General features: G+C 41.1%; 1 protein-coding gene across 6 annotated transcripts in view; it reads left to right on the top strand.

The window, feature by feature from the left end:
* LOC100196681 (far upstream element-binding protein 3) overlaps positions 1-26,404 on the top strand; it is a 131,014-nt gene that overhangs the window by 43,801 nt on the left and 60,809 nt on the right. For all 6 annotated transcript variants that reach the window (XM_045714895.2, XM_014191992.3, XM_014191990.3 and 3 more), the window contains exons 13-15: positions 17,299-17,459; positions 21,823-21,893; positions 21,986-22,071. In XM_045714895.2, coding sequence (XP_045570851.1) covers positions 17,299-17,459; positions 21,823-21,893; positions 21,986-22,071 — 318 coding nt within the window. The remainder of the gene's footprint in view (positions 1-17,298; positions 17,460-21,822; positions 21,894-21,985; positions 22,072-26,404) is intronic.

Genomic DNA, 26,404 nt, shown 5'->3' with positions numbered 1-26,404 from the left:
AGAACCCATCAATAGTTATAGTTGATACGTGTTTAAATAATTTGAAGTTAGGATAGTCTGAGTTATAATATGCTAATTTTAGCTAATTTTATATGGTGATAAAGGATTTAAAAAGTAGGAATTTGAAGTTTGGATAGTGTAAACATGTGAAAGTTGGTGTGGTTCGGAAAGTATTCAGACCTCTTGACTTTTTCCACATTTTGTTACGTTACTGCCTTATTCTAAAATTGATTAAATTGTTTTCTTCTCTCATCAATCGACGCAAAATACCACATTGACAAAGCAAAAACGGGCAAAAGATTTTTGCAAATGTGTTACAGACCCTTTACTCAGTACTTTGTTGAAGCTCCTTTGGCAGAAATTACAGCCTTGAGTCATTTTGTGTATGATGCTACAAGCTTTGTACACCTGTATTTGGGGAGTTTCTCCCATTCTTCTCTGCAGATACTCTCATGCTCTGTCAGGTTGGATGGGGAGCGTCGCTGCACAGCTATTTTCAGGTCTCTCGAGATGTTCGCTCGGGTTCAAGTCCGGGCACTGGCTGTGACACTCAAGGACATTGAGACTTGTCCCGTAGCCACCGAAGCCAAGGATCTCTCTGTACTTTGCTCCGTTCATCTTTCCCACGATCCTAAGTAGTCTCCCAGTCCCTACTGCTGAAAAACATCCCCACATCATGATGCTGCCACCACCATCCTTTACTGTAGGGATGGTGCCAGGTTTCCTCCAGACATAACGCTTGGCATTCAGGCCAAAGAGTTCAATCTTGGTTTCATCAGACCAGAGAATCTTGTTACTCATGGTCTGAGTCCTTTAGGTGCCTTATGGCAAATTCTAAGCCGTCTGTCATGTGCCTTTTACTGATGAGTGGCTTCCATCTGGCCACTCTACCATGAAGGCCTGATTGGGTGGAGTGCTGCAGAGATGGTTGTCCTTCTGGAAGGTTCTCCCATCTCCACAGAGGAACTCTGGAGCTCTGTCAGAGTGACCATCGGGTTATTGGTCACCTCCCTGACCAAGGGCCTTCTCCACCGATTGCTCAGTTTGGCCAGGTGGCCAGCTCTAGGAAGAGTCTTGGTGCTTCCAAATGTCTTCCATTTAAGAATGATGGAGGCCACTGTGTTCTTGGGGACCTTCAATGCTGCAGAAACGCTGTTGGTTACTGTTAGTGTTTTTTTTATGCCAATGTAAATATTTCTGTGGTCAGTAGTTTTGTGGTTGTGGTCTGACGTTCTGTGGTTGGTCAGTAGTTGAGAGGTTGTGGTCAGTAGTAGACTAATCCAGATCAGTCTACATTTTGTGTTGTTTGAATGGTATTTCTGTCTTACACGATGTAAGAGTAGCAGCATACAACTACTAATAATTATTATTTTACGTGGTCAGTGGTTCTAGTCAGAAGTTGTGTGGTTGTGGTCAGTAGTTTTGTCAGTATTTGTGTGGTTATGGTCAGTAGTTGTGTTTTCAGTTGTGGTCAGCAGTTGTGTTTTCAGTTGTGGTCAGCAGTTGTGTTTTCAGTTGTGGTCAGTAGTTGTGTGGTTGTGGTCAGCAGTTGTGGTCAGCAGTTGTGTGGTTGTGGTCAGCAGTTGTGTTTTCGGTTGTGGTCAGCAGTTGTGTTTTCAGTTGTGGTCAGTAGTTGTGTTTTCAGTTGTGGTCAGTAGTTGTGTTTTCAGTTGTGGTCAGCAGTTGTGTGGTTGTGGTCAGTAGTTGTGTTTTCAGTTGTGGTCAGCAGTTGTGTTTTCAGTTGTGGTCAGTGGTTGTGGTCAGTAGTTTTGTCAGTATTTGTGTGGTTATGGTCAGTAGTTGTGTGGTTGGTCAGTGGTTGTGTGGTTGGTCAGTGGTTGTGTGGTTGGTCAGTGGTTGTGTGGTTGGTCAGTGGTTGTGTGGTTGGTCAGTGGTTGTGTGGTTGGTCAGTGGTCGTGTGGTTGTTTGGTTGTGGTCAGTGGTTGTGTGGTTGTGGTCAGTAGTTGTGTGGTTGGTCAGTGGTTGGTCAGTAGTTGTTTGGTTGTGGTCAGTGGTTGTGTGGTTGTGGTCAGTAGTTGTGTGGTTGGTCAGTGGTTGTGTGGTTCAGTTGATTTGTGGTTATGGTCAGTAATTGTGGTCACTCTTAACCCTCGTCGTAATTTTTTCCCTCTGCGTCGGAGTATCCATAGCAACGGTTCCGTTTGAGCTTCTCAATGATGACACAGAGCCGTTGGTAGACAAACCGTTATAACATTTTATTGGTAGAAGCTATTCTTAAGCCACTCTATCCAATCAGAGGGGTACAGCACGCCCTCCTCTTTAGAGACAGGCAAACTAGCCAGTTGAGTTATTTAGAGCATGGAGTATGACCCTGAGGAGGATGAAGCTGGTGAGCGTTAGAAATCTTATTCATTTTCGGTCTTCCAGACCGGGAAAGCATTCAAAATCTAAGCGCTAGCTGTTCGGTCTGAAACACGTCGACTAATCATGGGAATTTGAAGAGCTATGAAGACATTCTCTCCTGCGAGTCAATTGTTGCTTGACAACAGCAGCCTTGGCAACACTGTTTGTTCCCTTATGGCTAAAGCGAGTGTGAGAATCATGCTAACATACAGTAGGTTTATGCTTTAATATTATTTAAATACTGCACTCTGACCCACAAAACGTATTTTCTAGATTCATGATAGTGTTAGACAAAGCAAAGAGAGTGAACTTGAAATTGTGCTGTAGTTTTATTGGAATTTGCAGCTGTTGGTAAATAATGAATATGCTAGCTTCTGACATGACTTACTGCTGTTAGAAAGAGAACAGTTGATGGGTTTCTAAAACTACACTATTCCTAATCCGTTTTCGGATTTGACAAGCAGAAAATTATGCAAAGATTTCTTACCCTCTGTTTTCGTCTGACTTGTTGGGGGAGTGGTCAAAACGGCAGTTGTTTGGAAAAAGTCTGAAAATGTGTTAACGCAGTTATTGAAACAGCTCTATTGTTTGATCCGTAGCAGATATTTTGGATCCGCAGACAGTTTTGAATAGCAGAGGAGTAGTGAGAGATGTCATACTCTCTTAACTTGTTGGTTGAGTGGACAAAACCGCAGTTGTTTGCAGAAAATGTTGTTGATTCAGTTACTAAACAGCTGTAACTTTTTATCAGAATATAGATTTTTTGTTCAAACAGCACATTTGAGTAGCAGACGAAGGTGTAAACACTAACTTTTTGTCTAAGTTGTTGTAAAGTTGTCAAAGTAGCTGATTTGTGTCAATAGTTGCATTATTGCATTTACAGTGAATCGAAGTGATGTCACAATGGGGCTTTGAGGAAATCCCATGTAAGTTGATAGAGGACAAAAAATGTATTACCGTAAATATAAAATGTATAAAAAAGTTGTATACACGCACACTATTCCGCACCGATAACTTCCAGCGTGCGCATATTGGCATGCATGCGTGTACTCCCTCGTTCCTCTCGCTACTGCTAATACCTCAGTGGCTACTCTGCGTGTGTAAGTTAGGGGGTTGTGTTTCAGAAGCACTAGCCTGTCCACAACATGTCCACTGTAAACACTGAGCTGCTAGCTAGCTGTCGGTCGATAAATCTTCTAAGCTAACTAATACTTTTTTCTTCCAAACTACTATGCTACCGACCTGTGTGAATACGAGGAGGAAATGTTTGAATTTGCAGACGTGCCCTATTTACTTGAACCGAAATACACAGACAAGGAACTTCAACAGATGGAGGATTACAGAGAAATGAGAGGGAGAAACAGAGCATGCAATGGCTCAGGCAGATGTGCCAACTCGGGACATCTGGAAATTGGTGGTGTACCAGTGCGCAATGCCCACTGAAGACAAGTGTCTTTGCTGCACGGAGTGGGACCTACTTATGCTAGCTGTGAAAAATCTGCAATTGTCCGCCGACGAGACGTTGATCTGCGAGCCCACCCTACTCTGTGTAACCAGTGACAATGATTTTCCAGCTCTCATAAACCCAGCCGATGTAGAAACTTTTTTCCATGTGCCAAAAATAAACTGGAAGAAGAGACCTCGGCCTGAGGGACCTAATGGCCAGCTGTCAGTAAAGTAAGTAGTGATAGTTTATTTGTATTTTTTATGCATAGACTTCCCAGCGTTACAGTATTCATAGGCTGTGTCAAATATGTGACCGACTGGCTCAAATCGGTCTTATGTAGCAAAATTTGAAATTGTGTTTTTTTTACACTGGATAAAAGTATAGACTCGGAGCTACAAAATGGTATATCATACACTGCATTTTTGAGGAACAATGAGAAAGTAATTCTGCTTTGAAAGTTGATCAACTTGTAAACTCACTTTTGAGAAAATGTTCTTTGAATGTTTTAGTGCCTAGTAAAGAGCTCTTCTTTGTCTACACCCACTCAGCATTGTTCACACCCTCTTAAGCTTTAGCCCCACCCATCTCGTTTCACTCTCGGAGCGCATACTTGACGCTCTGGCCGATGATTTGTTTATCTCTGGATAACATGAAAACAACCTAACCAGCTTTGCTGGCAAAAATGTCATTGCGCTTTTTTGCCGACGTTTACTGATGCCGGCTATATTCAACAAGCGTTATGTGTTAGTAAATTCATATTCTTTATTCTGTGCTCTGGCATACTCGGACTGAATTTACAGTTACTTGCATAGTGGAGTCTTGTTAAGACGTGTAGCTAGCTAGGTAAACAACGTGTAAGATTATACACGTTAGCTAGCGAGCCAGCCAGCTAACGTTAGCTAATTAAACAACATTGAGCATAGTGCCAAATCATGTCGTTACTACCCTGCATGAATCTGTTGGGAGCTTGAACTCAGCTCGCTCCCAAGTCCTTCCGCGTGACTGAACCCATGCCTTATAATGGGACACCTACTTCCTTGTGCTGTTATTCCCATCAAATTCACCATAGAATCTTCAAACACCGTTCTAAAGACTGTTGACATCTAGTGGAAGCTTTAGGAAGTGCAAAATGAACCCTAAGTCACTGTATACAGTCAAGGCAATCACTTGAAATAACCTCAGATTTTTCACTTCCTGCTTGACTTTTTCTCAGGTTTTTGCCTGCCATATGAGTTCTGTTATACTCACAGACACCATTCAAACAGTTTTAGAAACTTCAGAGTGTTTTCTATCCAAATCTACTAATAATATGCATATTCTAGTTTCTGGGCCAGAGTAGTAACCTGTTCAAATTGGGTACGTTTTTCATCCGGCCGTGAAAATACTGCCCCCTAGCCCCAACAGGTTAAACAACAATGAACATAATGCCAACTCATGACATTACTACGCCTTGCATGAATCTGCTGATAGTGGTAGCTAACCATCCAGGTTCAATGTTAGCTAGCTAACATTAGGCTCTAACTAGCCATGCAAACGGCTCTGGGATACGAATAATATCATACACGTAACGTTAGCTAGGGAGCCAGTCAGCTAAAGTTAGCTAGCTAACAGTACACTTTAGCTTGAAATGAAACCACTTTCTTTCAAAATTAGAAATGTGTAATATCTGAAAATGTAGCAAGCTAGACTATCTTACCCGTATACATCATCATGCATGATGGACGTGTCTCTCTGTCACGGATGCCATGCCATGGTTGCCCATAGTTTGAAGATGTAATCCGGAGACGGGTGTTTTCTCCATCTCTTTAGCGATCATATTCCACTTTTTGGAGGTGAACACTTATGCAGCCCCATACACGATACATTTAATTTAAAAGCCGCGTTCGACAGGATTACCAACAGACTGACCAGCTCAAATAGACAGAAGCCTTCTATATGGCAGATCAATCTGATCTCCTTTCTCGGCATGTCCAGCCCACTCATTATCTCAGCCAATCATGGCTTGTGGGAAGGTTGCTGGCTTTTTCTGTGGCTTAATCAACTAGGCTCGTAATTTAACCATTTTATTCATATTTACAGATGGCATACACGTTTGTTATTAAGGCACATGAAAGTTCACATGTTCCAGAAGGCATTTCTGCCAAAAAAATGCGTATTTGATGGAAATAAACTTTCAAATGGCTCTCCTGTGAAGTAGTGACTCACGACATACGCCTAGTTTCCTGAAACGAGTCACATATATTATTAGTCACCTATATGTTCATTAGTAGGCCTACCTAGTGTTATTCTGCTTTCACACAGCGAGCTGACTTTTTTATTTTTTATTTGTTTTCTTGGCATTATAGACTTGAGGCTTAAAGAGCAACAACTACCCCTCCCCCACTGATGTCTATGCTGGATTCAAGAAGGCAGATGACGCCATCAGAAGCCTTTGAACAACCTTCCACCCATGGCTCGTCACCTTTCGCTTCTGTTAGTTTCTATATCTCCTTTTCTCATTATATATGTTTTGCTTTTATACTGCAATTCTACTTTTAGTTGCCAATGTGTACAAGATCAAATAGTCCGTACTATACATGCAACACATAGCGTTGAAAAATCCCAATTGACACCTGTGCTATGGATGTATAGCAAGACCAGAAACATTATCACCACTTCAAATTGTTTTCTGAGGGATAACGATACATTGTAGACTTTAACATTTACAATTGAGGAATGAAGAACATGTATGAGTTTTATTTCACAGATGAAATCCGTAATAATATATTGACAGTATCTGTAGAAAATTCCCTCTGGACCATCTCTCTGACCCTGGGAGTTAGGGAGACATTTGTGATTATCAGGCTGCATTAAGTAGCTTACCATCACCCAACCAGAGCCTAACGATTGTCTTGCAGTAGAGGGCAATTCACACCTCTGTTGTTTAGGGAGGTTACTAGGGAGCCTTCTAGGAGAGTTCCAGAGATTGTGACAAACTCTCCCTTACTCTCAGGATCAAAGAGAGGGTTCCGAGGGGATTCTCTACAGCAGTGGTTCCCAAACTTTTTATAGTGCCGTACCCATTCAAACATTCAACCTCCAGCTGCATACCCCCTCTAGCACCGTCGTCAGCGTACTCTCAAATGTTTTTTGCCATCATTGTAAGCCTGCCACACACACACACACACTATACGATACATTTATTAAACATAAGAATGAGTGTGAGTTTTTGTCACAACCCGGCTCATTGGAAGTGACAAAGAGCTCCTATAGGACCAGGGCACAAATAATAGTAATCAATAATTTTGCTCTTTATTTAACCGTCTTAAATATAAAACTTTTTTTTATTTATTTTTAATCGGCAAATCGGTGGCCAAAAATACCGATTACCGATTGTTAGATAGATAGATAGATAGATTTTATTTTTGGGAGAGAAACAAAGCTACTCAGGCGAGAAAAAAACCTCACCCAAATGTGTAGCCCCGTTGGAAAATCTAAATTGACTGTTTGAAAATGTGAAGGAATAAAAAATTATTTCTTTATTCCTTCACATTTTCAAACAGTCAATTTTTATTTTTATTTGGCGAAACCCCTGAAGGCATTGCACCCCAGTTTGGAAATACCTGCTCTACAGTATCCTTGCGGTACAGTAGCATGGGATAGCTAGATGGTGGTTTGTAAGATAGTGACTGGATTTGAACAGTAAGTCAAGTGAGTACATTGCAGTTGAGTCAAGTAAGAGGTAGTTGTTGCATAGGTAGTGGTGCAGTAGCAACAGTTTGTGTGTGTTTGTGATGTATGGAAAAAGACGGCTTCAATCTTAAAATATTTTAATACCAAGTCTCCTATGAACAATACGTTACACACTCACTTACGGACACTGTCCCTCCAACACACTCTCACTTAATTTGCTCACACACCTATAACACACACACATAATCATCATATACGCTGCTGCTACTATATCATATGTCCTGATGTCACCTTACACCTATACATACTGTATCTACCTCTATCATTCCCGTATCCCTGCACATTGTAAATATGGTATTGGAATTGAACCTGTATATAGCTTACCTAATTTCTCATGTTCTTATTTATATTTTTTTAGTGTTTTTGTTCTACCTTTTATAGTACTACGTTGATATTGATAAGAGGTTGCAAGAAAGGCATTTCACTGTAATTCTGCATGTGACAAAATATTTTGAAACTTGCCACACTGACTTTAGTAGTTTGCTACTATTCTGTAAATCAAAAAATACATTCTAGTTGGCCTGAACTGGTTTTGATTAGCATTTGTGTGGTGGCTGTGATTATGGAGTAGGAACTCTGTGGCTTTCTCCTTTTCCAGCTACAGTTGAAAGGGGCAGGGATCGGTCTGCAGCTACAATCTCTGCTTTGTCTGGTCTTGGAACACTGGCTATGTTCATGGGTGGTCGTCTTGGAAGTTGTACATGGGAGAGCGTGTCCTTGTACACTACTGTCTTGTCCTCCCATCTTTTCAGCACACACTCTGCCAGGTCCAACTAAACTCAGCAAAAAAATAAACGTCCTCTCACTGTCAACTGTGTTTACTTTCAGCAAACTTAACATAAATGTAAATATTTGTATGAGCATAACAAGATTCAACAACTGACATGTGACTAATAGAAATGGAATAATGTGTCCCTGAACAAAGGGGGGGGTCAAAATCAAAATTAAGTCAGTATCTGGTGTGGCCACCAGCTGCATTAACTTCTCTAGGGTCGGTGGGACGAAATCGTCCCACCTACGTAACAGCCAGTGGAATCCTGTGGCGCGTTATTCAAATACCTTAGAAATGCTATTACTTCAATTTCTCAAACATATGACTATTTTACACCATTTAAGACAAGACTCTCGTTAATCTAACCACACTGTCGGATTTCAAAAAGGCTTTACAACGAAAGCAAAACATTAGATTATGTCAGCAGAGTACCCAGCCAGAAATAATCAGACACCCATTTTTCAAGCTAGCATATAATGTCACAAAAACCCAGAAGACAGCTAAATGCAGCACTAACCTTTGATGATCTTCATCAGATGACAACCCTAGGACATTATGTTATACAATACATGCATGTTTTGTTCAATCAAGTTCATATTTATATCAAAAACCAGCTTTTTACATTAGCATGTGACGTTCAGAACTAGCATACCCACCGCAAACTTCCGGTGAATTTACTAAATTACTCACGATAAACGTTCACAAAAAACATAACAATTATTTTAAGAATTATAGATACAGAACTCCTCTATGCACTCGCTATGTCCGATTTTAAAATAGCTTTTCGGTGAAAGCACATTTTGCAATATTCTAAGTAGATAGCCCGGCATCACAGGGCTAGCTATTTAGACACCCACCAAGTTTAGCCCTGACCAAAGTCAGATTTACTATAAGAAAAATGTTATTACCTTTGCTGTTCTTCGTCAGAATGCACTCCCAGGACTTCTACTTCAATAACAAATGTTGGTTTGGTTCAAAATAATCCATAGTTATGTTCAAATATCCTCTGTTTTGTTCGTGCGTTCAAGACACTATCCGAAGTGTAAAGAAGGGTGACGCGCACGACGCGTTTCGTGACAAAAAAATTCTAAATATTCCATTACCGTACTTCGAAGCATGTCAACCACTGTTTAAAATCAATTTTTATGCCATTTTTCTCGTAAAAAAGCGATAATATTCCGACCGGGAATCTGTGTTTTAGTACAAAGAGAGAGAAAATAAAAACATGGGGTCGCCTCGTGCACGCGCCTCAGTCTCATAGTACTCTGACCGACCACTATCCAAACGCGCTAATGTTTTTCAGCCTAGTACTCTGACCGACCACTATCCAAACGCGCTAATGTTTTTCAGCCAGGGGCTGCTTCGACATCATTCAGCTTTTTCCCGGGTTCTGAGAGCCTATGGGAGCCGTAGGAAGTGTCACGTTACAGCAAACATCCTAAGTTTTCAATAAAAAGAGTCAAGAAGCTCAAGGAATGGTCAGAGAGGGCACTTCCTGTACAGAATCTTCTCAGGTTTTTGCCTGCCATATGAGTTCTGTTATACTCACAGACACCATTCAAACAGTTTTAGAAACTTTAGAGTGTTTTCTATCCAAAGCCAATAATTATATGCATATTCTAGTTTCTGGGCAGTAGTAATAACCAGATTAAATCGGGTACGTTTTTTATCCGGCCGTGTAAATACTGCCCCCAAGCCCTAACAGGTAAAGTACTGCAGTGCATCTCCTCATGGACTGCACCAGATTTGCCAATTCTTGCTGTGAGATGTTACCCCACTCTTCCACCAAGGCACTTGCAAGTTCCCAAACATTTCTGGGGGGAATGGCCCTAGCCCTCGCCCTCACCCTCCGATCCACAGGTCCCAGACATGCTCAATCGGATTGAGATCCGGGCTCTTTGCTGGCCATGGCAGAACACTGACATTCCTGTCTTGCAGGAAGTCACGCACAGAACGAGCAGTATGGCTGGTGGCATTGTCATGCCAGGATAAGCCTGCAGGAAGGGTACCACATGAGGGAGGAGGATGTCTTCCCTATAACACACAGCGTTGAGATTGCCTGCAATGACAACAAGCTCAGTCTGATATTGCTGTGACACACCGCCCCAGACCATGACGGACCCTCCACCTCCAAATCGATCCCGTTCCAGAGTACAGGCCTCAGTGTAATTCTGATTCCTTCAACGATAAACGCGAATCCGACCATCACCCCTGGTGAGACAAAACCGCCACTCGTCAGTGAAGAGCACTTTTTGCCTGTCCTGTCTGGTCCAGCGACTGTGGGTTTTTTGCCCATAGGTGAAGTTGTTGCCGGTGATGTCTGGTGAGGACCTGCCTTACAACAGGCCTTCAAGCCCTCAGTCCAGCCTCTCTCAGCCTATTGCACTGATGGAGGGATTATGCATTCCTGGTGTAACTCGGGCAGTTGTTGTTGCCATCCTGTACCTGTCCCGCAGGTGTGATGTTCGGATGTACCGATCCTGTGTAGGTGTTGTTATCAGCTGTCCATTCTGTCTCCCTGTTAGCGCTGTCTTAGGCGTCTCACAGTACGGACATTGCAATTTATTGACCTGGCCACATCTGCAGTCCTCATGCCTCCTTGCAGCATGCCTAAGGCACATTCACACAGATGAGCAGGGACTCTGGGCATCTTTCTTTTGCTGTTTTTCAGGGTCAGTAGAAAGGCCTCTTTAGTGTCCTAAGTTTTCACAACTGGGACCTTAATTTCCTACCGTCTGTAAGCTGTTAGTGTCTTAACGACCGTTCCACAGGTGCATGTTCATTCATGGTTTATGGTTCATTGAACAAGCATGGGAAACGGTGTTTAAACCCTTTATAATGAAGATCTGGGAAGTTATTTGGATTTTTACGTATTATCTTTGAAAGACAGGGTCCTGAAAAAGGGACTTTTCTTTTTTTGCTGAGTTTAGAAGGTCTGTTTTGTAGGCTTGTAGGTTTTCTTAGCAACCAAGGTTTTGGTTTGTTTTGGGAAAACCATACTTTACCTGGGTGTGCCTGAGGAGAAATTAAACTGCAATTAACAATTTTCTAACTTCTGGATAAGATTTACACATTAAGTCTGCCTGGTGTCTACCTTTCCTGAAAATAAGATTACACAATGACCGAAGCATTACTTGGAAAATACTGAAATTGTGTAACTTTCACCAAGCCTACAAAGATTTCAAACCAATGACTGTGATTAGCTTCTCCCAAACCCTAGACCATATGTCTCCTGTTACCATGGCCCTTAATAGAATCCATGACCTGTCCCTTGCAAAACATCACAATTTACCTGCAGTAGTGGTTGCCTGTCAGTTTTTTTGTTGTTGTCCGGTGATACAACAAAAATATGTGATGTTAGGGGTACTCTAGAGCCAGAGTTGGGTAACACTGATCTAAGGTGTAAGGTATACACATTTTAACACATGTTGAAATCCGAAAAGCTTGTAAGAGTAAAATTTAACCCCTCACTTGTGGTGCTACTTTATGGGTTGGTTCTGGTTGACTTGGATTAGTCACTTGATGTTTTCTGTAACATACTGTATAGACCAGGCTTGTAGAAATTTGGTTAAGCCGAAACCTGGAAAAACAAACCCAAGAAAACTGAACTTGGGGAAAAAAACAGAAGTAGGCAAAAATTATTAACAGATTTTAAAAGGCCATACCTGGGTGGTCACAGGTATCAAACCCAATGTCCTGGCATTGCAATGCTCTTCTACCAAGATGCATGACAGGGTTATATGCTTTGTGAAGCCTCAATTTAATATGATTTATAAAGCACAGGTTTGTCATATTATGTCACATTTGACATTGGTGGTTATGTCTTTAGCCTTTAGCAAAAAAAACTGTCTCAATGTCAACAGTGAAGAGGCGACTCCAGAATGCTGGCCTTCTAGGCAGTTGCAAAAAAAAAAAGCCATATCTCAAACTAACCAATAACAGATTGAGTTATAAATAAAAGATTAAGATGGGCAAAAGAGCACAGACACTGGACAGAGGAACTCTGCCTAGAAGGCCAGCATCCCGGAGTCGCTTCTTTACTGTGGACTTTGAGACTTGTGTTTTGCGGGTACTATTAGGACTTGAGCCGTCTGTTTCTCAAACTAGACACTCTAATGTACTTGTCCTCTTGCTCAGTTGTGCACCGGGGCCTCTCACTCTTCTTTCTGTTCTGGTTAGAGCCAGTTTGCGCTGTTCTGTTCGAACCCACATGCTAATGCTCCAGATGCTCAATTAGTCTAAAGATGGCCAGTTTTATTGTTTTTTTTTTAATCAGAACAACAGTTTTCAGCTGCGCTAACATAATTGCAAAAGGGTTTTCTAATGATCAATTAGCCTTTTAAAACGAGAAACTTGGATTAGCTAACACCATTAGCCATTGGAACACAGGAGTGATGTTTGCTGATAATGGACCTATGTATGCCTATGTAGATAGGTGTTTCCAGCTACGATAGTCATGTACGACATTAACAATGTCACTGAACAGTTTATTAGGTACACCACCCCGTTATTGAAAATGAAAATCTCCCGCAGACAGTGAGCCATGTGGCCGTAGCTTGCTATATAAAGCAGGCAGACAGGTATTGAGAAATGTTACAGTTCAGTTGAATGTTAGAATGGGCAAAAGAGTGACTTAACCGACAATGAGCATCGTATAATCGTTGTGCCGGATGCAATATCTCAGAAACCGCCAACCTCCTGGACTACATCGTCTTACAATTCTCTGTAAACCCTAGATAAACCTAAAACATCCAGTCAGCAGCAGTCCTGTGGGCGAAAACAGCTTGTTGATAATAGAGGTCAATGGAGAATGGCTTTAATCCTTGTCACGGATGGACTGTTGCAGCAGTCGACCACACCGGGTTCCACTCAGATCAGCTAAAAACAAGAAGTGTCTCCAGTGGGCACGCGATCACCAACACTGGACCATTCGGAAGTGAACAAACATGGCCTGGTCCAACGACTCCCTGTTCATGTTGCGTTATGCTGATGGTAGAGTCAGGATTTGGCGTAAGCAGCATGAATCCCTGGACCCATTCTGCCTGGTGTTAACGGTACAGGCTGGTGCTATACTGGTGTGGGGAATGTTTTCATGGCACACGTTAGGTCCCTTGACACCAATTGAGCACCACAGTGCATCTGAACATTGTTGCTGATCAAACACAATAGAGCGTCTTTGGGATGAGATGGAACGAGCTGTTTGCAGCATGAATGTACCGCCGTCCAATCTGCAGCAACTGCATGAAGCCATCGTGGATCAACATCCCTGTGGAACGTTTCCAACACCTTGTAGAATTCATGAACAGAGTGCCCCATGGTGGGGTTATGGTATGGGCACGTAAACTACGAACAACGAACACAATTGCATTTTATCAATGGCAATTTGAATGCACGGCGATAACGTGACGAGATCCTGAGGCCCATTGTCGTGCCATTCATCACCCGCCGTCACTACATCTGTCCATTGTGGTCTTTGGAATGTTGTCCATTCCTCTACAATGGCTGTGCGAAGTTGCTGGTTTTCTGATCCACGCCCCTACTTTTTTTTTTTTTTTTTTTAAGATATCTGTGACCAACAAATGCATATCTGTATTCCCAGTCATTTGAAATCCATAGATTAGGACCTAATGAATTTTTCATTTGACTGATTTCATCATATGAACTGTAACTCAGTAAAATCTTTGAAATTGTGGCATGTTGGGTTTATATTTTTGTTCAGGGTACAGTATACAGTGTTTTAAAAAATCCATGACATATTGATATCGGGTCATTCTCCGGTATCATGCTTAATTACACCAACAGAAAATACACTTAGCGACAGACTACAGAGAATGAACAGAGCGCATCTTCAAGACCTGAAATGTATTAAATGCGTAAATGAAACAATTTAATCAATTTTAGAATATAACCATTTTTTTTCGGGGAAAGCACTGTATAACATCTGACTGATAACAAAACTATGCACCCCTGCGACTAATTCTGTACTGTTTTGCACTTTTCTTGTAAGATTTTATATTTTGTATACAAAACATACACATATACAGTGCATTCGGAAAGTATTCAGACCCCTTGACTTTGTCCACAATTTATGTTACAGCCTTATTCTAAAATTGATTAAATCGTTTTAATCCACAATACCCCATAATGACAAAGCGAAAACTGGGGTTTAGAAATTTGTGCTAATATATAAAAAATAAGCGGAAATATCACATTTACATAAGTATTGAGACCCTTTACTCAGTACTTTGTTGAAGCACCTTTTGCAGCGGTTACAGCCTCAAGTCTTCTTGAGTATGACGGTACAAGTTTGGCACACCTGTATTTGGGGATTTTCTCCCATTCTTTGCAGATCCTCTCAAGCTCTGTCAGGTTGGATGGGGAGCAGAGCTTTTTTCAGGTCTCTCCAGAGATGTTCGATCGGGTTCAAGTCAGGGCTCTGGCTGGGCCACTCAAGGACATTCAGAAACTGTGTTGTCTTGGCTATGTGCTTTCGGTCATTGTCCTGTTGGAAAGTGAACCTTCGCCCCAGTCTGAGGTCCTGAGCACTCTGGAGCAGGTTTTCAACAAAGATCTCTCTGTACTTTGCTCGGTTCATCTTTCCCTCGATCCTGACTAGTCTCCCAGTCCCTGCTGCTCTTTATGTCGGCCTGGCGGGAAGTGCCGTCCATTTTTGTCGCTTATTTTCACAGATGTAAAGGGAAATTTGAGACGTGGAGCGCTGTAGACTTTTTTTTTTGCCTTCTGTTTTAGTTTATAAGCGTACAACATTCCCTTACACCTCAGTGTATTTTGTTAAACGCCAGACCTCTCGGCCATTGATTCATAATATTGAAAATGCACCTTGTTTATGTATTGAATGCATGTGAAGGACTAGTTGATCAAATTAGCCTCAAAGGTTAAAGGGAAGATTTTTTATTTTATTACATCAAATTCATCTCCAGCACCACTGCAATGTCAACATACAGTATGTGAAAACGTCAGTATCTATGTATGTTTTGTAGTTTAAATGATAGAATAGATAAGTGTTTCCGATGACATGATCCTAACGTTATCATCTGGTGTGCGTCATATGATTTTAACCAACTAGGAAAAGGTTTCTTACTATATTTGATATTTTTTGTTAGAAATGTTATTGGTTGCTTTTTTTGCCCAGTTCATACTCTGTTAGATAATATATTTGCCTGCAAATATTTACCACATCCAAAAAGAAGCTGCACTTTCGTCAATGTTTGGACAATGTTCATATAAAGCCGGGTGTACACTACATGATTTTGGCCCCGATTTATCTTTCCCAGATCAGAGACAAAATCCCAATGTCGTTGCCTACTTAGGGTGCGTGACTGTCACCAACGCTTGTTTAATGTGAGTGGGCCAGACACTAGATCTGAGGGCTACCTATCTTGTCTTTGAGCCATCCCAGATGTCCCGATATTTTATCTATCCCAGACCGGGAGATCAGAGACAAAATCCCAATGTCGTTGCCTACTTAGGGTGCGTGGCCGTCACCAACGCTTGTTTAATGTGAGTGGGCCAGACACTAGATCTGAGGGCTACCTATCCTGTCTTTGAGCCATCCCAGATGTCCCGATATTTTCAAAATCTGCATAGCTCATGTAGTGTGAGATGTGCACTGACAAGTTTTGAGAACGGTGATCAGCGATAGCCAATGAGAGCTCGCCAGAGAAGAAGCCAGTGAGATGACGACGTATTGCATTACCCAGAATGTTTACACTACAACTAGTATTCGTTTGTACTTGCCTTTATCCAGTGTCAGATTGTTACAGCTCTGAAATTCACAAGCCATGTTATTCAATTCAAAATGTATTGGCTAGATATTTCAACTCTGTATTGAAGCGTTAATGTCTGACTGAAAACTTTTGAGGCTACGTTAAACATCTAATCATATTGTTTTCGCGAATCAGCGTGGTATCACGACCAAGTGAAGAATCTTGTAGTGTGTGACCCCCCTGTTGGCGCACCACTATGTTGGCAATACAAACTACTGGAAAGACGGTCGTTTAATGTGAGAGGCTCAGCGATTTTAGGATTTTGGAAGTCGTGTATTGTACGCCCGGCATTAAAGGAGATCGATTTGATATTCAAGTAACCTACTTTTTATGTTCTGACATAGCATTATAATTTAGCAGTTTCTTTTTTTTCATCATAATTTATTCTTTTTTTAAATGTTCTTTCTCAACTAGCCTCGGTTCCAGAAGCGGGCCAGCAACCGGAGGGTTGCTGGCATAAACAATTTTGTCCACAAAATATGAGAGTAATAAGCTTTTTGTGCTTATGGAACATTTCTGGGATTTAGTATTTCAGCTCATGAAACATGGGACCAACACTTTAGATGTTGCGTTTGTTTTTATTCAGTGTATATTTCGTTTTTTGTTTCATTAGTCCACTGTTGATACAGTCCTAAAATGTTTTGCATGTCAGCAATCAAGTTTGCAAAACACGTCATACTGTGTAACTTTCTGTATTTTGAACGTTTTATATCTTGAAAACTTGATTTCTGACATGCAAAACATTTTGGGACTGTATCAACAGTGGACTAATGAAACGAATACCAAAAAACTGTTTGAGTGGTATTTTCCTTTAATGACTTAATAATACTACACTGCTATTTTTGTGCTTATTTATGATATTATGGTTGCTTTTCATGTAAAATACTTTCAAAGCAATAAAATAAGAACTAGTTCATTCATTTAGACTTAATTTGTAACATAATGATCCTGCCCAACTGAGAGAACTGCACTGTTTTAATTTACAGACTTCAAGTAGAGAATCGTCTTGCACGTTACGATAGCTCAACCATATATTGTCTAGGTCAAATTAGGACGATACTCAATATCATATATCGGCCCAACCCTATTGCATACAAAACAGCAGGGGCGCTGTCAAAGAATTACAAAGGATGTTTTATTCCCGGCCGTCCGTGGTCTCATGTCATGTGATGTGATGTCATGTGCTGTCTGTCCAGGCGGAGATACCATCAAGAGCATCAACCAGCAGTCTGGAGCCCACGTGGAGCTGCAGAGGAACCCCCCTCACAACACCGACCCCAATGTCCGCATCTTCTCCATCAGAGGCACCCCGCAACAGATGGAACTAGCACGCCAGCTCATCGATGACAAGATCGGAGTAAGTAGTTGTTTGAAAAAGTTCCCCCAAGCCCAAGTGCCTTTAACATTAGATCTGCCGTTTGATTTTGTACCCCACGTATTTCTCTCCTCACTGAATGAATTAATGCGTAAAGGCACACGTAATGGCACAATACAGGGTCTGATACAACCAATAAATTACTTGTTTTCATATCTTGTCCTGAAAATATATTTTCACAAATATTTTTTTATGCAATTAATTCTTTACATTTGTGTTATGCCTGTTTATCAGCGTTGGCACTCGTGTTTATAGCAAATAATTTGTCTGCGCGCCGTGCGGGTTGATAACATTCTCTTGTATTAAGATGTTACTAGACTGTATTTACTATAACTCTATTATTAATCAAGTATATTGTTAGGGAAACATGCTACGTGTTGCAGTAGGCCTTTAGAATAATGCAGAACAGATCCATGACTCTATCCGAGTTGATGAGCGACGGGAAGCGAATGATGCCAGACAGCATGCGAAGCTGGCCCATTTTTAAAACTACACCTAAACCAAAACAAATTTCACACTTAATAAGAGTTAGATTAAATTGGCAATAGTATGATGAGTGACAATATTATCAGTTGTCAAATTGTACATGAAGAGATGGTTGCAGCTTGGAATTGACAGAGGCAGGGAAAGGAGCACCACCTTTATCAAATCCTCCTCAAGAGTCACATGCAGGTTAAACGTATTCTATATAGATTCTATGACACTTACCTTTGTCAAATAACTCTCAATATTCAAGAGGTGCAGCTCTATTTCCAAACATCACTTTTCCCAAGAATAACAGCACTGTCCATGCGTTCAGCACTCGCGCGACAGTGTTTCTCAGGCTACTAAACAAGGACTAGTAACATAATCTACTTAAAATAATCTACTTAAAAAAAAACATTTTTATACATTTTCTTATTTCCACAATGTTACTTTAGACCTGCCAAAACTAAATTATAACGGATTTCTTTGATGGATTAACTCTTGAACTAGTGGTTTTTGGTTTTTAACAAACTAAGGAAAATGCTATTAATTTATTTTTAAAATGTTTTTATTCTGTTACCTAAGATCTTCATAAACACAACCAAATTATTGTTTTTCTGATAGCATACGGTGCATTCGTGAAGTATTCAGACTCCCTAACATTTTGTTACAGCCTTATTCTAAAATGGATTAAATAGTTTTTCCCCCCTCATCAATCTATCTACAGTACCTCATTATGACAAAGAAAAAAAGGTTTTTAGAAATGTTCTGAACTGAAATATCACATGTACATATGTATTCAGATCCTTTACTCAGTACTCTGTTGAAGCGCCTTTGGTAGTGATTACAGCCTCGAGTCTTCTTGGGTAGAATGCTACAAGCTTGGCACACCTGTATTTGGGGAGTTTCTCCCATTCTCCTCTGCAGATCATCTCAAGCTCTGTCAGGTTGGATGGGGAGCATTGCTGCACAGGTATTTTCAGGTCTCTCCAGAGATATTTGATCAGGTTTAAGTCCGGGCTCTAGCTGGGCCACTCAAGGACATTCAGAGACTTGTCCCGAAGCCACTCCTGCATTGTCTTGGCTGTGTGCTTAGGATCGTTGTCCTGTTGGAAGGTGAACCTTCACCCCAGTCTGAGGTCCTGAGCTTCATCAAGGATGTCTCTGTACTTTGCTCCGTTGATCTTTCCCTTAACCTCTTGGGGCTAGGTGGGACGCTAGCGTGCCACCTGTGGTGCACTCCATCAACAGCAGGTGCATTTCAAGAGCGGCAAATTTGAATCCAAATAAATGTCAAAATTCAAATTTTTCAAAAATACAACTATGTTACACCATTTGAAAGATAAACATCTCCTTAATCTAACCACGTTTTACGATTTCAAAAAGGTTTTACGGCGAAAGCATAAATTTAGAGTATGTTAGGACAGTACATTTACAAGAGTTGTGTGTAATGTTTTGTCAAGTCAAAGACAGGGTCACCAAAACCATAAAACCAGCTAAAATGATACACTAACCTTTTACAATCTCCATCAGATGACACTCCTAGGACATTATGTTAGACAATGCATGCATTTTTAGTTCTATCAAGTTCATATTTATATACAAAAACAGCGTTTTACTATGGCATTGATGTTGAGGAAATCGTTTCCCTCCAATAACCGGCAGTCAAGTCAGCGTCACAAATTAAATAATTAAAATTAGAAAACATTGGTAAAATATTATATTGTCATTTAAAGAATTATAGATTTACATCTTTTGAACGCAATCAACTTGCCAGATTTAAAAATAACCTTACTGGGAAATCACACTTTGCAATAATCTGAGCACTGTGCCCAGAAAAATACGCGTTGCGATACAGACTAGACGTCATGTTGGGGAGATCTAAAATCGAAAATACTATGTAAATAATCCATTACCTTTGATTCTCTTCATCAGATGTCACTTCCAGGTATCACAGGTCCATAACGAATGTAGTTTTGTTCAAAAAAGCTCATCATTTATGTCCAAAAATCTCCGTCTCGTTAGCACATGATGTAAGCCAGCCGGACTTCTCGTCATGAACGAGGGGAAAAAATATATTTCCGTTCGTTCAAACATGTCAAACGTTGTATAGCATAAATCATTAGGGCCTTTTTTAACCAGAACATGAATAATATTCAAGGTGGACGAATGCATAGCCTTTTATAACGTATTGGAACGAGGGTACCCAACATGAAGTAGCGCGCCAGGTGTCTAATGGGACATCACCGTTCCATGGCTCTTGTTCGGTCAGATCTCCCTCCAGAAGACTCAAAACACTTTGTAAAGGCTGGTGACATCTAGTGGAAGCAATAGGAAGTGCCAAAATATTCCTAAACCCCTGTGTTTTTCAATGGGAGAGGTTTAAAGTCAATACAACACATCAGGTATCCACTTCCTGTCAGAAAATGTCTCAGGGTTTTGCCTGCCAAATGAGTTCTGTTATACTCACAGACACCATTCAAACAGTTTTGGAAACTTTAGAGTGTTTTCTATCCATATATAATAAGTATATGCATATTCTAGTTACTGGGTAGGATTAGTAACCAGATTAAATCGGGTACATTTTTTTTATCCAGACGTGCAAATGCTGCCCCCTAGACCCAACAGGTTAATCCTGACTAGTCACCCAGTCCCTGCCGCTGAAAAACATCCCCACAGCATGATGCTGCCACCACCATGCTTCACCATAGGGATGGTGCCAGGTTTCCTCTAGACGTGACACTTGGCATTCAGGCCAAAGACGTCAATCTTGGTTTCATCAGACCAAAGATTCTTGTTTGTCATGGTTTGAGAGTCCTTTAGGTGCCCGTTGGAAAACTCCAAGCGGGCTGTCATTTGCCTTTTACTGAGGAGTGTCTTCCGTCTGACCACTCTACCATAAAGGCCTGATTGGTGGAGTGCTGCAGAGATGGTTGTCCTTCTGGAATGTTCTCCCATCTCCACAGAGGAACTCTGGAGCTCTGTCAGAGTGACCATCGGGTTCTTGGTCACCTCCCTGACCAAGGCCCTTCTCCCCCGATTGCTCAGTTTGGCTGGGCGGCCAGCTCTAGGAAGAGTCTTGGTGCTTCCAAACTTCTTCCATTTAAGAATGATGGAAGCCACTGTGTTCTTGGGACCTCAATGCGGCAGAATTTTTTTTGTACCCTTTCCCAGATCTGTGCCTCGACGCTATCCTGTCTCAGAGCTCAATGGACAATTCCTTCGACTTTGTTGCTTGGTTTTTTCTCTGACATGCATTGTCAACTGTGGGACCTTATCAATTTAATTTACCACAGGTGGATTCCAATCAAGTTGTAAAAACATCTCAAGGATGATCAATGGAAACAGGATGCACCTGAGCTCAATTTCGTGTCTCATAGCAAAGGGTCTGAATAGTTATGTACAGAAGGAAAGAAAAACCTGTTTACGCTTTGTTATTATGGGGTATCGTGTGTAGATTGAGTATTTAATATATTTAAAAAATATATATATTTTAGAATAAGGCTGTAACATAACAAAATGTGGAAAAAGTCAAGGGGTTTGAATACTTGCCGAATGCACTGTATATGTAATTTGTTTATTCAACTGTTAGAATGGGGGGGGTTCATCGATGCCAGGCGTATGCTAATGACACCGCCCGCCAACATTCTCTAGCAGATACTTATAGGCTGAAAGGCCTGGCGGCTCTAGTGATAAGTCAGAAGACTGTCTCGATAAGTCAACAGGGCTACCTAGGCAAATTGTTTAACATTTCTAAACGTTTTAATTATTAACTGTTAGTCGACTAAATAAGTACTGCCATGATTTCAACCTGGTGTTATTTACTCTGGTTAACTGTATCTTTGAATGTATCTTTTTTTTTTTTTTTTTTTTTTTTTAGGGTTCAGGAATAGTGAGCAACAATAATTTTGGGTTTAGCCCTTTCACTCAAGGCCCTGCAACTCATCAAAAGTAAGTCACACTTTCTGTTTGCCCCTGTCGGTTGTTACTATATGCATTTTCTTTGTGTTGCTGTAGTTCTTTCTGCTTTCTGTCTTGATAAGTTGTGGCAGTGGAGCCCAGACCTTCATGACAGGAGGATGGGGGACTACTTATCAAACATGGCAGCCTCAAGGCCAGCAGGACCCCAGTAAGTCACCTTTTGTTCTACAGCTCGTCATAAGTACAGCCTGTAAACATTTGGCAGCCCTTTCTTGTATTTTGCGATTAACATCAACTCTGCTAGCCTGGTGGAACCAGCCTGATCTCTGCATTTAAAAAAAAAAATGTATTTAACCTTTATTTAACTAGGCAAGTCAGTTAAGAACAAATTCTTACTTACAATGACGGTCTACACCAGCCAAACGCAGACGACGCTGTGCCAATTGTGCGCCGCCCTATGGGACTCCCAATCACGGCCGGTTGTGATATTCTGGATTTGAACCAGGTTGTCTGTAGTGACGACTCAAGCTGAGATGCAGTGGCATTCACCATTGAAAGCGAAGGGTGAACGCAGCGATCAGGCTGGTTCCACCAGGCTAAACTCTACAGCAATATCTTGGTATGATGTTTCCTCAGCTTAAACATAGTTTTGAAACAATTTTGTACAGAGTTTATATGAAGAAGACCTATAAAGATGGACTCTGCAAAATGTGGCTAATTTCAGTGTCTTACAAATATCTCTCAAATGTAAGAAGTTAAGACTCATAAATGCATACAAGCAGATAAGTCAGAGTTTGAATTGTCCAGGGTATTTCATCATCTCAAGGCAATGCTCAGTAATCAGTGAAGTAGAGGTTGCTGTGCTTGGGTCAGTTTTGCATTTACCTCTTAATGGTTTATGTTAGGATTGGGAGAGGGCAAGCTAATCATAAATCTGTCCCTTGGGAGGACTTCACTCCGGAGCCTAATAGAGCATGAATAGGACAGGAGAGATGTGTTCATGTTGAGATGTTTCTGACCCAGCAGTAGGTGGGGTTGGCTAGTGTTAAACACCATCACAAACCACCACAAACACCATCCAGGCATACGACTTAAATTTATTTAGGTGGGAATGAACTAGGGCTGCACGATTTTGACAAAATAATATTTCACCAAAGATTGATATTATGACTTGCAATTACGTACCTCTACTTAACTACTGCAGTCAGTAGCCTACCCCCATTACTACCACTACTACCACCACCATTACTACTACTACTACTACCACCACCATTACTACTACTACTACTACCACCACCATTACTACTACTACTACTACTACCACCACCATTACTACTACTACTACTACCACCACCATTACTACTACTACTACTACCACCACCATTACTACTACTACTACCACCACCATTACTACTACTACTACTACCACCACCATTACTACTACTACTACTACCACCACCATTACTACTACTACTACTACCACCACCATTACTACTACTACTACTACCACCACCATTACTACTACTACTACTACCACCACCATTACTACTACTAGCTACTACCACCACCATTACTACTACTACTACTACCACCACCATTACTACTACTACCACCACCACCACCACCATTACTACTACTATTACTACTACCACCACCACCATTACTACTACTACTACCACCACCACCACCACTACTACTACTACTACTACTACTACTACTACTACTACTACTACTACCACTACCACTACCACCATTACTACCACCACCACTACTACTACCACTACCACCACCACCATTACTACCACCACCACTACTACTACCACTACCACTACCACCATTACTACCACCACCACTACTACTACCACTACCACCACCACCACTACTTCTACCACTACCACCACCACCATTACTACTTCTACCACTACCACCACCACCATTACTACTTCTACCACTACCACCACCACCATTACTACTACTACGACCACTACCACCACCACCATTACTACTACTACCACTACCACCATTACTACCACTACCACTACCACCATTACTACCACTACCACCCACCACCATTACTACTACTACCACTACCACCATTACTACTACTACCACTACCACCACCACCATTACTACCACTACCACCACCACCATTACTACTACTACCACCATTACTACTACTACTACTACTACTACTACCACCATTACTACTACTACTACTACTACTACTACTACTACTACTACTACTACCACCATTACTACTACTACTACTACTACCACCATTACTACTACTACTACTACTACCACCATTACTACTACTACTACTACTACCACCATTACTACTACTACTACTACTACCACCACCATTACTACTACTACTACTACCACCACCATTACTACTACTACTACTACCACCACCACTACTACTACCACCGCCATTACTACTACTATTACTACTACTACCATCACTACTCTTACTACTATCACCACCATCACTACTACCACCACCATCACTACTACTACTACTACTACTACCACCACTACTACTACTACCACCACTACTACTACTACTACTACCATATTTTACATTTACATTTTAGTCATTTAGCAGATGCTCTTATCCAGAGCGACTTACAGTAGTGAATACATACCACCACCATTACTACTACCACTACTACTACTACCACTACTACTACTACTACTACTACTACTACTACTACTACTACTACTACTACCACCATTACTACTACTACTTCTCCCAACCACCATCACTACTACCACTACTACTACTACTACTACTACTACTACTACCACCACCACCACCATTACTACCACCACCACCACCATTACTACCACCACCACCATTACTACCACCACCACCATTACTACCACCACCACCATTACTACCACCACCACCATTACTACCACCACCACCATTACTACCACCACCATTACTACCACCACCATTACTACCACCACCATTACTACCACTACCACCACCATTACTACCACTACCACCACCATTACTACCACTACCACCACCATTACTACTACCACTACCACCACCATTACTACTACCACTACCACCGCCACTACTACTACTACCACCGCCACTACCACTACTACTACCACTACCACTACTACTACCACTACCACTACTACTACCACCGCCACTACTACTACTACCATCGCCACTACTACTACTACCACCGCCATTACTACTACTACTACTACTACCACCATCACTACTACCACCATCACTACTACTAGTACTACTACTACTACTACTACTACCACCATCACTACTACTAGTACTACTACTACTACTACTACTACTACTACTACCACCACCATTACTACTACTACTACTACTACTACTACTACTACTACTACTACTACTACTACTACTACTACCACCATTACTACTACTACTACTACTACCACCACCATTACTACTACCATTACTACTACCACTACCATTACTACTACCATTACTACTACTACTACTACTACTACAACAAAGGTTTTTAAACCTCATGACAACTTCCTTCACAACCATAGTTCAAGACAAACAAGCACACATTTTCTTAAGGAAATATCATTTTCTAGTTTGATGTTGGGAATAGAGTGGGCACTTGGAATACGGTGTTTTGCAATGAATGAAAAAGCAGAGGAGTTTCATTCAGAACATGTCGTAGAGCAAACGTTCAGATCTACACCACCACTGGTACCAGTCTGTATTAGATAGCTAACGTTTGTGAGCTAGCCAAATTTCTTGCCAGCAGCATACCACCCTGCATCCAACTGCTGGCTGGCCGCTGAAGCTGGCTCGTTCATCCCCCCCTCCTCTCCCCTGTAACTATTCCCCAGGTCGTTGCTGTAAACAAGAATGTATTCTCAGTCAATTTATCTGGTAAAATAATTTAAAACCACATTTATTTAGCTCAGTCGAATTAGCATTAGTGGCTAGATACAGCTTGCTAAAAAAAAAAGTACCTCAACTAACAAGCTTTTTTCAGAGAGTAAGATTCACAAAGTAAAAATAGAAAACATATAGATGCATATTAAGAAGCAATTGGAAAGCTGCATTGTTTTCACAAATTGGACAAGTCTGTTTGCAATACCGCATGCATTAATATAAGAACTGCATGCGGACTGTGTGAATATAACTTTGGACAGTCAGAAACTGTACTACCTGCTTGAGTGGCAGGGGGTGGTCTTGGTGTGTGTTCGAAGCGGGTGCAGGAGGACAGGGTCATCAAATCAAATTGTATTTGTCACATGAGCCGAGTACAACAGGTGTAGCCCTTACCGTGAAATGCTTACTTACAAGCCCTTTAACCAACAATGCCGTTCAAGAAAGAGTTAAGAAAATATACTGCTCAAAAAAATAAAGGGAACACTTAAACAACACATCCTAGATCTGAATGAAAGAAATCATCTTATTAAATACTTTTTTCTTTACATAGTTGAATGTGCTGACAACAAAATCACACAAAAATAATCAATGGAAATCCAATTTATCAACCCATGGAGGTCTGGAT

Source organism: Salmo salar, chromosome 03 (assembly GCF_965601325.2).
Source record: "Salmo salar chromosome 03, fSalSal1, whole genome shotgun sequence".
NCBI lineage: Eukaryota > Metazoa > Chordata > Actinopteri > Salmoniformes > Salmonidae > Salmo > Salmo salar.
This window is presented reverse-complemented; position numbering and strand designations above follow the sequence as displayed.